Source organism: Helianthus annuus, chromosome 3 (assembly GCF_002127325.2).
Source record: "Helianthus annuus cultivar XRQ/B chromosome 3, HanXRQr2.0-SUNRISE, whole genome shotgun sequence".
NCBI lineage: Eukaryota > Viridiplantae > Streptophyta > Magnoliopsida > Asterales > Asteraceae > Helianthus > Helianthus annuus.
In genome coordinates, this window is record NC_035435.2 from 80,759,945 (window position 1) to 80,776,765 (window position 16,821).

General features: G+C 35.4%; 1 protein-coding gene and 2 long non-coding RNA genes across 3 annotated transcripts; all 3 read right to left on the reverse strand.

The window, feature by feature from the left end:
• Positions 1 to 6,857: 6,857 nt before the first annotated feature.
• On the reverse strand, positions 6,858 to 8,199 carry LOC110927670. Its single transcript, XR_002585811.2, has 3 exons — positions 8,065 to 8,199; positions 7,530 to 7,583; positions 6,858 to 7,026 (listed from the first exon to the last, which is right to left on the reverse strand). It is a non-coding gene; the product is annotated as an uncharacterized LOC110927670 (long non-coding RNA).
• A 498-nt stretch (positions 8,200 to 8,697) lies between these two features.
• Positions 8,698 to 10,447, reverse strand: LOC110931457. The gene is made up of 2 exons (XM_022174850.1): positions 8,858 to 10,447; positions 8,698 to 8,721 (listed from the first exon to the last, which is right to left on the reverse strand). Exons 1-2 carry the CDS (start codon positions 10,445 to 10,447, stop codon positions 8,698 to 8,700), a joined length of 1,614 nt encoding a protein of 537 aa, XP_022030542.1.
• Positions 10,448 to 11,233: 786 nt separating this feature from the next.
• On the reverse strand, positions 11,234 to 12,677 carry LOC110927669. Its single transcript, XR_002585810.2, has 3 exons — positions 12,543 to 12,677; positions 12,008 to 12,061; positions 11,234 to 11,504 (listed from the first exon to the last, which is right to left on the reverse strand). It is a non-coding gene; the product is annotated as an uncharacterized LOC110927669 (long non-coding RNA).
• Between the last annotated feature and the right edge of the window lie 4,144 nt (positions 12,678 to 16,821).

A 16,821-nucleotide genomic window follows, 5' to 3' on the forward strand; every position in this document is an offset into this window, starting at 1 on the left:
CTTGTAACCCTGATTTCATTTTTGAATAATCTCGCTTTCATGTTCCACATATCTTTCCCAGGATTCAAATCGTTAACAACACTAAGATTGTTACTGTCAACTGATATTGACATGCTTCTAATTCGGAATTAGGATTGTGATTAAATTTCAAATTTCAAAATCAGAGAAGATGAAAGCGTGATGAAATATGAAGAAAATGAGAAGAAAAGCCTTATATAAGAAGGATGATTGACAGGAGTTTTTGAGTGACATGCATTAATTGCTAATTACTTATTCTCATGCATTTTTGAATTTGAATTTCCCGGTAATTAGCCTTAAACATCTGCTGATCTAAAAGTATTACGGAAGATAACAACAACTGCTGCTAAGTATTAAAGTAAAGTCACATATAAATGAGCAGATGTTTACCCTGGTAGAGGTTTAGACCGAATTTTAAATGATTTTATATATTAGGCTTTATGATGCAATAATGACATAAGAAAAGCCTTGTTGGACAGCCTCTCTGGCTGACACATCAGCTTTTCTTATGTCACTCAGATTTCTCCTTTTATAGAAAGTATAGATAGATTAATAGAGTAAACTCTAGTTAATGGTTAATTACTTATTTATTGTCAGCATAATACACGATATGGTTTTAATTTATATTTTATTCTTTGATCAGTTTAATATTTGCCGATTAATTCTTTTCATATAAGTTCAAGAGACATTAATAATTTATTAGATATTAGATTTAGATATTAATAATATTATTAAAAGATTGACGGATAAAATGTCATGTGGCACTAATTAAAGTTATTTATTAATCTTAGATAAAGATAAAGATAATAATAAGTAATATCTATATATTAATTAGAAACGGGATCAGGAGAAAACGCTCAAAAGTGTGAGAACGGTGAGAACGCTTCCTGGCCCAACACGTGTCACGCCGCTTAGAAAAGCGCGGAGGGGCTTTTTTGTTCTTTCATCTTCTGCTTTTCCTGTTCCGATTTTTCCCAATGTTGTTTTAATTTTTGGTTTTTGAGATTTTTGGCGTTAACCAAATTCAATAATTAATGGCGTTTTAATGGTTCCATTGTATCAACATTTTGGCGTTTATGGCGTTTATTCAAAACGTATGCCATTGGAGCCCAGGGGGGTAGGAAATCTACTTGAATGGCGTTTTTGAAGGGGTTTTAAACAAGATGGCTCATTGTTCTATTATTTTCTTATAAACATTTTGGCGTTTGGGTTATCTTGGCGTTTTACAATTGTTGTATTATATTTCAACCACAGTAAAAAAAATACAAGCGAAGAAAATAAATTGAAAATGCTAATCGGATCTCTCTTCACAATATTCACTGTCATCAGTCTTTCTGTTCTTTAATAGTACAACTACTGACACCAAAATATGGCGTTTTATGTAAAACTTAACAAACCCATCGGTTTGATTATTTTGCTTGCTCGTCTGTTGTAGTGGCTTTTTTTTCTGGATGTTTGGGGACATAGATCTATGACGTGTGAGTGGGTATTTCGCTTTTTCTTCATGTTGATCTTCATCTTTATCATCATCCCACTCTTCAGTGTCATTGATCTCTTCTCCTCATCCAAGCCTTCTTCAAGAACAAAAAATACAAAATGCCATATGACTGGCATTAGTATCTTTTTCTTGAATTTTTGTCCATCTCATGCAACAATATCTTACCGAGTTACTTGCCTCCCTAACAATTCATTTAGTGAAATTTGACGAATAACAATACTAATACTGAATATCCAAGAAAGCATATTAGCCATCTTGATTTTTTTGGCGTTTTACACTGAGTGGTATTTTAGTAGTATTGGCGTTTGTTTTTTTTTTTTTTTTGTTTGATCAAATGGAAGTTGCTGAGATGTATCGTTTTATAGGATCTCTTTTTGGCGCGTAAGTTAGGCGGTGCGTTATTATAATAAAGTATTCGTCTTTTCAGTTAGTGTTTGTAATTATTGTTTTTGACAAGCTTTATCTCTGAAGTCTGTAACACGTCTCATCTTTCAAGTTTGGCGTTTTAGATTCTAATATAATAAATTTTCCCTATCTTCAGTTTTTCTGATTTGAAGTTATTGTTTCTAGTTACATTTTCAAGTTTGTTTTTTATTTTTTATTTTTTTGTGTTTTTTATAATACTTTTTATACTAATTTTATTATAGTTTGGGAGTTTTTGGTGGGGCGTTTTAACTGGATGATATCGTTTAAAGAAGCATTTTGGCTGTTTTGGCGTTTTTATTATATATGGTGTTTTATTATATACAACAATCAACTGAAAAGGAAAATAAAAAAAAAAAAGAATACATAAATTTTTTTTAATACTTGTCCAAAGTCATTTTATGATGGTTTGATAAACGTCAAAGGTGTAAGACATTTGCTTTTTTTGGCATTTTTATTAGATATGGCGTTGTTTATTAAATAACAATCAACTGAAAAAGAAAATTAAACAAAATAAATATTGATCTTCAAATCTTCACTGTCACCAGTCTCTTTCTTCTTTTGAAGCATCTTCACTGGCTGTTTCGAATTTCGTATGAAATTAGCTTCTTTTTCTATAATTTTTGTCCATCTCATGCAGCAAAAATGTTATTGATTTATACTCTTTCAGCCAAAATGTTATATTTTTTGGTGTTTTATCGATAAAAAGAACGCCACAAATAAACCATCTTAAAACTGTAAATTTGATCATGCTAAAATCAATAAAGTGTTGTTGTATGGTGTTGGATAACATTGTTAATCCTAAGTTAAAAAATATAACTGACAATGTTGTCCACACCATACAGCTACACTTTATTGACAGCAATATATTTGATGTTTGGGGTTTCTGGCGTTTAGCAGTCTAGTGGTATATATTAAATATGGCGTTTGGGGGTTTTTGTTTTGTGTTTTTTTAATTGAATGTCTGAGTTGTTGTATATATAGGATTTTTTTGGCGGTTTTTTAGGCGGGATTTTGCTATAATTAAGTTTGGCGTTTTATATCTAATGGCGTTTTTAGCATAATGCTGTGTGATTTTTGTTTTGGTGTTTTATTTTCATGAGATGGCGTTTTGTTTGGAGTAGTCAAAAGACGCTTTTACCCTTAATGAAGCGCGTCCACGTAATAAAATTGATGTTATTTACGAAAACGCCACTGCGCCAATCTAGTCCATAGATTGTTTTGATCGGACGACCGATAAGCGTTCTCACCGTTCTCACACTTTTGAGCGTTTTCTCTAAATCCCGACTCATATTAGTTATTCATATACATATTAAAAGAAATATGTTAATTAAATATAAATAAAATTTATAAGGTTGAAAGAGAGAATGACATGTGACATTATTTTTATTATAAGTTAGATTAAAACCAAATATGCCATGCGAGGGAAACTTGTTGTAGCTAACACTACAATTGGTGAAGCATATTGTACATGATACTAATGGGAATGCCCGTGCGTTGCAGCAGGTGTCCCAGTTGATATCAAATTAATTTTGTTCCTTTAATTATATTGGTATGCCCGCAATGATGAAAAACTGAAGCTCCAGACGGTGTCCCCGAACGACCCAGCTTGGTCGTTAAAAACCCGAAAAAATTTCCAATCACCAATTTTTTTTCTAGAAACTCTCATCGTCGTTGCGATCCAAAAATACCTTTTTTAGGCATTTGATCATCTATTCGAATAGCATGTTGTCGGATGGTCATTCGACCGAACGGCAAAAGAGACAAACTTGTGTTTATGGATCGGATGGTCATCCGATCGAATGATCATTCGAGTGAAAACCAACTGATCATTCAAACACAAGATAATGACATGTGTCGGATGGTCATCCGATCGGATGGTCATCCGATCGGATATGTTCTAACAGCTCAAGAACATTCCAAATCACGTTCAGAATCTTTATTTGTGTGAATTTCATGATGAAACTTCACAGGATTGTGCGCGAATCAATTCCGAACAGAATGATGTCTTCAATTCCAAAATCCATCCGTGAATCGACCTTTATTTTGATGTTTTTCTCTGTTTTAACGTCAAAACTCCCATTTTACCCAAAATTGATGAGCTTTGGGTGATTTAACCGACTGTTAGATCGATTAAATCGGTACCGTGGCTCTGATACCACTGCTAATCCAGGAACTGACGAGTTTGACGGAGCCTCGGTCCCAACGCGACGTGTTCGGTTCGTTATTATTACTAAGAAAAGAGTAGAAGATAGATACGACACCGAGCAGTCACTTATAATCTGGTCTCTATTGAAATCTTGACAGTTACAGCATCGTGAGACCAGTTGGACAGCATGTCCCCTCTGGGAACCAAAAGCTTGTCCAAATGGGAACCCCAAGTCCCTATTTATAGACAACCACCTACACCCATCCGGATGACACTATGTCCATCGGTCCGGATGGACTTTGACAATTACAAAACCGTGTCCAACGTTCTCCTATTCTATACAATATTCAACACACGCTCTATCTAACTATTCACACAGTAGCAGACGTACGAAATATGCACCAACACCGACCACACACACACCGGCCTCCTCCCTCTTCTACACACCCTCCTCCTTTTTATACACTTTCCTTACACCTCTCACCCATACTCACTTTCTCCCTTCAAGTCGATGAACGACTGGCCAGGTGGTAGAGGCGACGGTACAGAGAGACCTGAGAGAGAGACGATGCAAGAGAGAGAAAGAGAGATCGAGAAGAGAGAGAGAGAGACTGCAGAGGTCAAACCGCGTCAACTCGGTCAAACCTGGTTAACACAGTGAGTTGACTCGGTCAACTCAACCGGTCGACTCAGTTGACTCGGTCAACTCAGTCAGCATGTTCGGCATATCGACACGCGAAGTTGGTAAAGATTTTACGGCATGAATTATTTCGTCATTTTTATAGTTTTATTTATTTCTGTGAAAACGAGCTCGAAGCGAACAAAACGATGAATTATTAGTTAAAAATTACTTGGATTTATTTACTATCTTGTTTACATAAATTGATTATACAAAATATTGTTGAATCTTGTTTAATTTTGAAAATATAACGACAACTTGTGTTGTCGGGGCCGTCCAAAAACAGAGGAAACTCTGCTCGTTTTTCGAGAAAATCCGAAAACTAACATGTTTTATTATACAATGAAAACTATTGGACTCAAACGACTTTTATGGAAACAAACGCAAATGAATATTACTTTCGAGTTTCGACGACACTTTATAAAAACGTCAATAACGCAAACTATTTTATAAAATAAATATAACAACTTTTATATTTATTTTCAAACGCCTAAACCTCGACGATTCTTTTATAAAATAAATATAGTTTATATATATTTATTTCAAATATCAAACAACACGAATTCTTTTATAAAAATAAATATAATTTATATATTTATTTCAAACATCAAATGACTCATATTATTTTATAAAAATAAATATAGTTTATATATTTATTTCAAACAACTCGATGATTCTTCTATCAAATAAATATAACTTTTTATATATATTTCAAACGCCTAAATGGCATACGATATATTATACGAGTTTGTTATATATTATAATATAAACATTTGTTACATACACGTACGACTTCTCGGGACGACTAACGCGATTATCACAATATATTTATATATTTATATATAAATATTTATATATTTTAAATCTCTCGAGAACTAAGTCTTTCTAAGACTTATTAATTACCGTAAATAAACGAACTAAGCAAGTATAATGTTGATGCATTTATTGTCTATCGCCTTCGTCAATCCGAGTCGTAGTGAAAAGCCGGAAGGAATCAAGCGCATAATGTCATATTTAGTTAGAAATGGCAAGGTGGCAAACTTGTAATTAGTGTGAACTTTCATTAAATAGCCTTGACCATATAAATAGGGGATTATGTCACTAGTTTAGTTAGTTCTTGAAAGAGTTTAGGAGGAGACTTGGAGGAGAAGACTTTCTAGAGAGAGAAAGTAGAGAGAGAAAGTTGTGTATTTGTGATTCTTGTACCGTACACGTCAAATTTAGCAATGGAATCACATTAGTAGTACGTTATCGTGTGTTCGGTCACGTTCGTTCACGGATTCCGCACGTGAAACGTTCGTTACGCAATCGAACGGTCAAAAAACCGGTCCTACAATTGGTATCAGAGCCAAGGAGGAAGAGTTCTTACCGTTTAGCTCGATTTTCGCTCGAATTTCTCTCTTCTACTCATTCTTTTTCAGATTCAGATATTTTTCACGGTCGAAACTTGCTCAAAATCTCAGGGATTGTGCACGATAGTACAAAAACAAATCCTGGAAAGTTTGGTGTTGAAACTCAAAGAAATAGTAGGTTAAATTGATGTCCGAAATTGAACCGCTTTTCTGAACTTCTATGGTCCGCTCGAACAACTAGTCTGGATCGCTTATTCAAACAAGTCTGGACCGCTCATACTGATTGATCTTGGATCGCTCGAACTGTTTCTTTCTGGACCGCTTATTCAGACAAGTGGAACCGCTCGAAAGAAAAATCCTGGACCGCCCATACGAACAAATTCTGGATCGCTCGTTTTAACCAACTGCACCGTTCATTTGGATTGGGTTGAACCGATTATTTGACAAATTTGTTGAACCACTCCAACAGCATTTTATTGATCTGCTTATCTGAACATTGTTTGGACTTCTTTAAAGACAGTTGTTGGATTGTTGAAATGACGATGGTATTTGACTGTTACGCCCCAAATTCCACCAAATTCAACGTACAAAATAAATAGGAAATTTTTTGTAAATTTCGGCATGACCCATTTGTTTAAAACCATTAACTACCTGTTTACACAACAAAACTTCAAGGTCTAACAATCTTGACAATTCCCTAAACGGGCAAAGCTTACATTAGACCAAATATGACTACAACTACTAAGTTTTTGCCCTACAACAAGACAACAACATACTACATAGACTTAAAGTACATACGACCACAAAATTGACCCATTTCAAAAGTAATTTATAACGGAAGCGTGAGGCGGGCGTAAACCAAGTGTGCACGTTCCGGGCCGTCCAATCGTCTAAATCGAGGATTTACCTACATTAAACATCAAACTTAAAAAGTTAGTAAAGACACTCATTTAGTCCACAATACCAATATAGTAATTGCAATCATCTATATACTTCCATTTCTTATACGCATTCGATTACCCATTATAGTGGGTATGGCATACAATCTCACAATGAGATTCAAGCATTTCGCATTCGACCCGATAACATCGGGTTAATTACTTTCAACTTAAAAATCTTTCGCTCTATCCGTATAACGGATTGAGCTTTTTGGCATACGATTTTGCTTACGTGACCACCCGTTCTAGACGGGTGGTCTCATATCCTTACTCGACCTAGTCGTAAGATCCGGTCGATTTGCATAACTTAGCATAATCCTTCTTTAACATAAATGAATCCGCAAGGGATTTTCCATTCATTCATTAACACCGCCAATAACTAAAACATAGGATAATTCTTAAAACAAGGGTCGTTCAATATAATTACTAACGGATAGATAAAAAGTAGACTTTCGTATGAAACGGATCATACCTCGGTCTTGTACACCTTCCGCCCTATTAGTGTTCGTGCTTTCTTCCTTCACGCCTACAATACAACATTCGTTCGCTTACTTAGTCAAATTCAAATCATTTCAGCATTTTCTTTTCACACCACACATATAATCATCTCTTAAGCATTTTATCAAACACTTGGGGGGCATTATATTTACAAGCATAATGTACAAGTACTCATAGCATAGATTCTACTTTGTTTACTTCCTAGTCTAACAAAATCAATTCAATTCATATCTTTTCTTTCATTTTTATGCTAACTCATCTAATTTATCTATCACATACAAGATCATGCAGCAAATCACAATTGTAAGTATATTGTAGTAATCATCATAATCATCAAAATCTTACATCAAATGGGTATAAACCCTAACCCCTTCAATAATCGAATTTAGACAGAATTCTCAACCTGTTATGAGTTCCTTACTTACAATTGCATCAGAATTTCACCTAATTCACGTTTGGGTTAAAAACCCACTTTTCATCACTCACCAAAAACAAGAATTTCGACTTACCTTTTGATGTTCAAGCTTAGATGGATGAAATTTCGGGTTCTAGCATTGGTTTGGGCTCTCAATTTCTCCTTAATCTTGATAATCTCTAAGAGCTAGGGTTTCTCCCTTTTTGGTCTCTGCCTGATCGAACAACAACACACACCAGTGTGTTTGTTTTTGTGAACTTTCTAGAGTAGTAATATTTTTATTACAACTTACAAATTCAGCCCTTATAGTTATAAGTGTTGGCATTTATCACACTAACTTTCTTTCTTATTAACTAGTATCACTTTCTTTTAACTGGGTTAAATTTTCTTACACTTTTATACACTTAAAGCAGCATAAACGAATAGCATATTTTGGGGTGTTACATTGACGAAAGAGAAAATGATTTTGTTGGAAGGATAAATGGATTTGGGAGATATCGTACGAATTCATTTGATCAAGATGATAAACATATTTGGATTCTCCGACTTGAAAATTTTGCTTGTCAACAAAATGAGAGTTTGACAGAGATGGAAAAAAGATTTGATTACATGATGGACAAGTTAAAGTCTTTTGGTATAAAATTGACAGATACTGAAATGACATCAAAGTTGGAGGCCGCATTACCTGCTGAATGGGATAATGTGTTAGAGGAGTTAAAACGAAAACCTAAATATTCGAAATTACATCCATCTGATTTCATCAAAAAACTTCGAAAACGTTATTTTAAAAATTTTGATAAAAAGAAGATATTGATGAATAAAGTAAAAGAGAATCTAGAAAGACTGAACCTGGGAAATCTAGATAAAATCAATTTGGATGTAATTACTGAATATGCTTTACTCCCGTTAAGTACGTATTTGTAAGCTTGGACCAAGGTACACAACTTGGTTTCCACGTTTCTTTCCCCTTGAATACTCAACTGTCTTCCACTTGGAGCCTGGATGAACATTACCTTATTTTCGCAGTCAATCTCCGCATGGTGTCGCGCTAACCAATCCATCCCCACAATCATTTTAAATTCCCCCAACACCATAGGTATGAGGTCGATGTCAAATTCCTCATCTTCTATAGTGAATTTACAGTTTCTACAAACCTCGTGTAACATATAGATCTTACTATCGGCTATTTCTACTTCTAGTGGCGTTGACATTCGTTCGATCCTAAAGGACGGATGTTGTATAATTTCATTCGAAATAAATGACATAGTAGCTCCGGTATCGAACAGAACATATACCGGTATGGAGTTTAGTAAAAAGATACCTGAAATCACATTCGGATGAGACTTGGCTTCTTCGGATGTAATTTGGAACATTCTACCCTTGGCCCTAGGACCTTCTTGTTTCTTATCTTGTTTCTTATCTTCCTTCTTCGACTCTTGCTGGAGTTTCAGGCATTCAGATTTGATGTGCCCCTTTTCGAAACAGTTGAAGCAAGTCTTTGGGCTATTCGGGCATTGATAAGATGAGTGTCCCTCCTTACCACATTTATAACACCCCTTCTTGCCTAACAAGCATTCCCCCGTATGAAGTTTTCCGCAAGTCTTACACGGCGTGATACCACTTTTCGACTTGTCCTTCCTTCCTTGCTCTTGATACTTCCCCTTTTTGGTCGGGGTCGAATTCCCACCCTTTTCATTTGGTCTCTTTTCTCCACGCTCTTCTTGCCTCTTGATCTCGATTTCTCTATCCCGCGCTAGATTGATGAGCTCATCAAGAGTCTCACACTTCGAGGGAGTGATGAACTCCCTAAATTCTGCCTTTAATACGCCATAAAAGCGGTTAATCTTCATCCTTTCAGTTTGCACAAACTCTCCACAAAACTTCATCTTATCCAAGAAAGTGTTTGATATCTCATTTATCGTCTCGTTTTTCTGTCGGAGGCGTAAGAAATCCTCTTGAATCTTATCAATGGCTGACTGAGGGCAGTGATATTTCATGAAGGGATCCTTAAACTCTTGCCAGGTCATCGTTTGGAGTCTTTCTTCGCCTATTTCCTTGCTATGCGCATCCCACCAATCTTTCGCCTGAAGGGTGAGTTGACCCGTAGCAAACATCACTTGATCTTCTCTATCACACCGGCTTCGTATAAACACTGCCTCCATGTTTGAAATCCATCTTTGGCATGCGATCGGATCAATTTTACCATCATACGTTGCCGGATTGCACGCCATGAAGTCTTTATACGTGCATCGTCGTTCCTTGCCTTTACTCCTAGACCCCTCCATTAGTTCTTTCAATTCCTCGATCTTACTGGTCATCATAGCATCTACAATTCCCAAGACCCTACTTTCTACCTCTTGAGCTAGCCGTGGGAGATTGGCTTCTATAACCCCTTCAGCTACATCCGTGACTTTGTTCTCAAGTGCTTCTAGTCTAATCGTATCATCACCATCGTTAACGTTGCTTGCATCAGCCATCTATACAACAGCATATTTTTTTGTTTAGTACAGTTTGCAAACTTTTAGTATTTCATTGTACATTAGTCCACATTTACTTGATCCACCTCATATAATTCGGTTCATCGCTTCCTACTTTTCACGAATTCATTCTTGTTGAATTCACTAATTGTAATTTCACACGCCCAACAGGTCTTTAACGAATTCTTTTTAATCATCAAATAAGTTCTTAAATTACCCGGCATCACAAAATATGAAAAACAAGAAAATCAGCATTCGACATCGTGTAAGCCGTCGGCGACGGCTAGGTTGACCGTCGGCGACGGGCTCATAAAATGGGCGTCGGGGACTTTTACCCGTCGGCAGGGTGTTAAGGCGTCGGACAGGAGCATGGCGTCGGCGATGGGTGTTTGGCCGTCGGCGACGGCCAGCCGTTTATTAAATTCGCTGCAGCTTCCTTTTTATCATTTTGGTTCTTTTTCAAGTCCGTTTTCCAGCCGCGCTGGTCTCGAGACCTCTTATTCTACCCCAATATCATTTTATAGCATACATAGCTTAAATCCTTAAACCGTGCATACATTATACATTCTTATACTAAACAAATAGTCGAAGCTTTACCTCGTTGACGATCTCGGAGCGAGCACACTTTTGCGTGAGCCAATAGTTTGAGTTCAAGCATTATCATCCTCGCTCGAATCCCTCAAACCTTGGCTCTGATACCAACTTGTTACGCCCCAAATTCCACCAAATTCAACGTACAAAATAAATAGGAAAATTTTTGTAAATTTCGGCATGACCCATTTGTTTAAAACCATTAACTACCTGTTTACACAACAAAACTTCAAGGTCTAACCATCTTGACAATTCCCTAAACGGGCAAAGCTTACATTAGACCAAATATGACTACAACTACTAAGTTTTTGCCCTACAACAAGACAACAACATACTACATAGACTTAAAGTACATACGACCACAAAATTGACCCATTTCAAAAGTAATTTATAACGGAAGCGTGAGGCGGGCGTAAACCAAGTGTGCACGTTCCGGGCCGTCCAATCGTCTAAATCGAGGATTTACCTACACTAAACATCAAACTTAAAAAGTTAGTAAAGACACTCATTTAGTCCACAATACCAATATAGTAATTGCAATCATCTATATACTTCCATTTCTTATACGCATTCGATTACCCATTATAGTGGGTATGGCATACAATCTCACAATGAGATTCAAGCATTTCGCATTCGACCCGATAACATCGGGTTAATTACTTTCAACTTAAAAATCTTTCGCTCTATCCGTATAACGGATTGAGCTTTTTGGCATACGATTTTGCTTACGTGACCACCCGTTCTAGACGGGTGGTCTCATATCCTTACTCGACCTAGTCGTAAGATCCGGTCGATTTGCATAACTTAGCATAATCCTTCTTTAACATAAATGAATCCGCAAGGGATTTTCCATTCATTCATTAACACCGCCAATAACTAAAACATAGGATAATTCTTAAAACAAGGGTCGTTCAATATAATTACTAACGGATAGATAAAAAGTAGACTTTCGTATGAAACGGATCATACCTCGGTCTTGTACACCTTCCGCCCTATTAGTGTTCGTGCTTTCTTCCTTCACGCCTACAATACAACATTCGTTCGCTTACTTAGTCAAATTCAAATCATTTCAGCATTTTCTTTTCACACCACACATATAATCATCTCTTAAGCATTTTATCAAACACTTGGGGGGCATTATATTTACAAGCATAATGTACAAGTACTCATAGCATAGATTCTACTTTGTTTACTTCCTAGTCTAACAAAATCAATTCAATTCATATCTTTTCTTTCATTTTTATGCTAACTCATCTAATTTATCTATCACATACAAGATCATGCAGCAAATCACAATTGTAAGTATATTGTAGTAATCATCATAATCATCAAAATCTTACATCAAATGGGTATAAACCCTAACCCCTTCAATAATCGAATTTAGACAGAATTCTCAACCTATTATGAGTTCCTTACTTACAATTGCATCAGAATTTCACCTAATTCACGTTTGGGTTAAAAACCCACTTTTCATCACTCACCAAAAACAAGAATTTCGACTTACCTTTTGATGTTCAAGCTTAGATGGATGAAATTTCGGGTTCTAGCATTGGTTTGGGCTCTCAATTTCTCCTTAATCTTGATAATCTCTAAGAGCTAGGGTTTCTCCCTTTTTGGTCTCTGCCTGATCGAACAACAACACACACCAGTGTGTTTGTTTTTGTGAACTTTCTAGAGTAGTAATATTTTTATTACAACTTACAAATTCAGCCCTTATAGTTATAAGTGTTGGCATTTATCACACTAACTTTCTTTCTTATTAACTAGTATCACTTTCTTTTAACTGGGTTAAATTTTCTTACACTTTTATACACTTAAAGCAGCATAAACGAATAGCATATTTTGGGGTGTTACATTGACGAAAGAGAAAATGATTTTGTTGGAAGGATAAATGGATTTGGGAGATATCGTACGAATTCATTTGATCAAGATGATAAACATATTTGGATTCTCCGACTTGAAAATTTTGCTTGTCAACAAAATGAGAGTTTGACAGAGATGGAAAAAAGATTTGATTACATGATGGACAAGTTAAAGTCTTTTGGTATAAAATTGACAGATACTGAAATGACATCAAAGTTGGAGGCCGCATTACCTGTTGAATGGGATAATGTGTTAGAGGAGTTAAAACAAAAACCTAAATATTCGAAATTACATCCATCTGATTTCATCAAAAAACTTCGAAAACGTTATTTTAAAAATTTTGATAAAAAGAAGATATTGATGAATAAAGTAAAAGAGAATCTAGAAAGACTGAACCTGGGAAATCTAGATAAAATCAATTTGGATGTAATTACTGAGATTAACAATAGAATTTGCATATGTTTTGGTGCAATACAAAACATGAAATATGATTATAAAAGAGGATGTTATATTGATGAAAATCTAAAACCTCTTGATTTTGTGAAAATTGTTTGTGCAGGTACATACAAGATGGAAACAAAGGACACTCCAAAGGATGTAGAATCTGTGGAGAATGAAATTTCAAGTTCTGCATCAGTGTGTTTCAAATGTGACAACTTGAAGACCGACAATGACAAACTTGTCAAAGATGCGGAAAGTTTGGCATTGGAGATCAAGAAGTTGAGAAATGAGAAACAGACTGATGATAATCAGATTCGTATTCTGAAGGAAAATTGTGGGAAGTTGAAAACTGAAAATGACAAACTGTTGGATGGTTTGAACAGTTTGACATTTGAAAACAAGAAATTAAAAGAAAAGGAAAAGAGTTTTGAAGAGAAAATTAAGGATTTTGAAATTGAAAAATCAAAAAATGAAAAAGAATTTCAAAATCAAATGAAAATTCTTGAAGATGGGAGAAATGTGTTCAGTAAAAACAACATTGAAAAACAGAAAATGATAAATTCCCATCTTCAGAAGATTGTCGAACTTGAAAAAGAAGGTGAAAGCGCTCAAAAGAAAATCAAAGAGTTGGTAAAAGAGCTTGAAAACAAACAGAAATCTTCAGAAGATTAAATTTCTGGATTAAGCTTGAAAACAAGAATCTGAAAGCGAATGAATCAAAATTTCAGGAACAGATCCAAATTTTGATAAATGAAAAGTCTGTTCTTGAAAATTTGAAGAATGATAATGAGAAAACAATCAAGTCTCATTTTGGGAGAATATCTCAGCTTGAAAGTGAAGCTGAGAATTCGAGGAACAAAATTGATGAACTTGAGAAGAAATTGATAGGTTTTGTGACTAAATCAGACAGTTTGAATTTTCCCTGTCCAAAACCAATCAATTCTGTTCCAATAAGTGACAATGTCACAAACTTTGACACTGTCAAAGTTGAAGATTGTGATGAGACACCTGATGATGAAAATGTTAAAAAAGAAAAACAAAAATTGTTTTTAAATTTGAAAGAAAAATTTCAGAAAATTGTTTTGCAATCGACCGAAAAAGGTGAATGTTCTAAACAAAAGCCTTTAAAGAAGAAAGTGGAACAGAAACAAAAAGAGAATAAAAGTTCATCAGATCAATCATCCAATCAAAAGAAAAAATTACAAAAAATAAAAAATGAAAATTCAAAATTTGTTGGTAATAAGTGGTGCAGGTTTGACCACAGTGCTCAAGAGACAAATCCAACAATCAAGAGGGGAAAGGAATATCACCAAGCCAAACAGTGCTTTGATCTGAGCGTTTGGTATGAAGATGGTGATTGGTACGATAACAGAATGTGTTACAAATGTGGTTATCAAGGACACATTGTTGTTAACTGCCAGAGACAGAGATTTGAGACAAGAAGATGCTATAATTGTCAAATCAAAGGATACATTGCCAGAGATTGCCCAAGGAAATCAAGTGAAAGATTGAGGGTTAATTCTCAGAAATTGGCAAAGAAACCAGTCACTGTCAAGCCAAAGGAACTGAGAGTTTCAGACCAGAAAGTCAAAAAACAGAAGGTCCAAGAACCTAAAGTTCAAGAAAAGAGAGTGAAGCTTTCTCAGGGGCAAAAAGACAAACTGCGAAAGAAGAGGAAGAAGGCCAGAGAATATCTGGAGAAGATTTTGTCCTCGGGTTCACCCGACAGATCGAATAAGAGTGCTGATGAATCGATTCACTCGACAACAAAGTCAAGTAAACCGAATTCGCCAGATGCAAATCTGAGGACGAAAGAGGAAAAGAAGAAGGAAAAGGTCGGCGATGAATCTGACGTGCCGAAGTCAGACAAGCCACCTTCAGGCGATGAATCTGGCTCATCAAAGGCAGACAAGCCACAGTCAGGCAATGATTCTGGTATGGTAAAACCAGAAGAGCCATGTGTTGAGGTAAATGTCGAGAATTCTAGTTTAGCAATGGATGAGAAGAACTTTCCACCATTGTTGAACAAGAATTCAAAATCACCCAAGGACAGTCAGGCTTGGGTGAAACTTTTCAAATGAAAAACCTGACTTGCCGGAGTTCCCAGGTTGGTAATCGTGGAACATGAATCGGCACATTTCTTGAGAAATTTCACTCTGGTGATTTTTCGTCTTTCAAAAGATTAATCAGGGACATTAAGTTGTACTTGATTCATCTTTCCTACAAGTGGTAATTTGTAAAACAAGGTGATGAAACCCCGAGTTCATGAAATGTCACACAAAACTAATTTTCCGGAAAAACCATTTTGATTAAAACAAACTTAAGTGTTTTGAAATCGTAATGGGAAAATAGTTTGTTGTGAGGGGGAGTTCTGATTGTTTACGCCAAGTGGATGGAGAATTGAAGTGATTCTCATCAAGTTGTCAATTTTTGTATAGTTTGTTTCAAATTTTTCCTAGAAAATCAAAATTGAAACATATTTTGATTTTAGGGGGAGAAAAATTAAAAAAAAAATTAGAAAATTTGAAAATGTCAAAAACATTAAAAATTTAAAAATGAGTTTTGTTGTGAAAAAGAGGAAATGATTGTAAATCAGTGGACTATCACAGCATGCTAAAGAAATGTAATGTAAATGTGATAAACGGTCTCACTGATGATGTGATGATAGGTTTTTGTACATTTAGTAGATTTATTCGGGATATAAACCTAAAATTTCAAACTTGTGAAATTTGTGGGGAACACTACTTGGATATATAGGTAACCCCTGAAATCTCGTTTGAAAGGTCTCGTATTCTGATATACTAGGTGTTTATATTCTATGATGTCTGGGGTATTATTCCGGGACTTCTGCTGAACGGTAGTTCTGACCTAGTCCTTGGCTAATACTTTCCGCAAAATGCTTGAAACATAGCATAAAGCCCTCAGTTGATTAGACAATAAAATTGATAATCATCTGTTGTAGCTGAAAAGATCCTCTAAAGGGGACACACTGTTAAGTCGAAGCTGATATCTCTCTGCTGAACGGAAGTTCTGACCTGAGATCCCTCAGTTCTCGCATTTAACCCCTAATTTATGTACATATATCATTGTAGTATTCTTGCCTGTAAGACTGAATATTGGGATTCTGGATACGGGAGTATATTCAAGAGGTGGGACACATGAATTGAACTAAGTTCATAAAATACCTAAATAGTATCCTGAATAGATTGAAAATTGTATGAAAATTTAAGAGGACAATTATATCGTCAATCTACGTGAATCGTTTAACTTAAAACGATTAAAAGCTTAACGGTGCTTGTGTTATGTCTCAAAAACTGATATGATCCTCTTGCACAAACTCACAAAAATATGTTTGTTTTGCATTTAAATTTCTGTCTTTGCATTTATGTTTCATATTTTCAAAAATCCAAAAAGATTTTCGACAACTGATGGTGAAGAGCTGATTTTCAAAATCTCAAAGGCTAAACTTGATGAACATA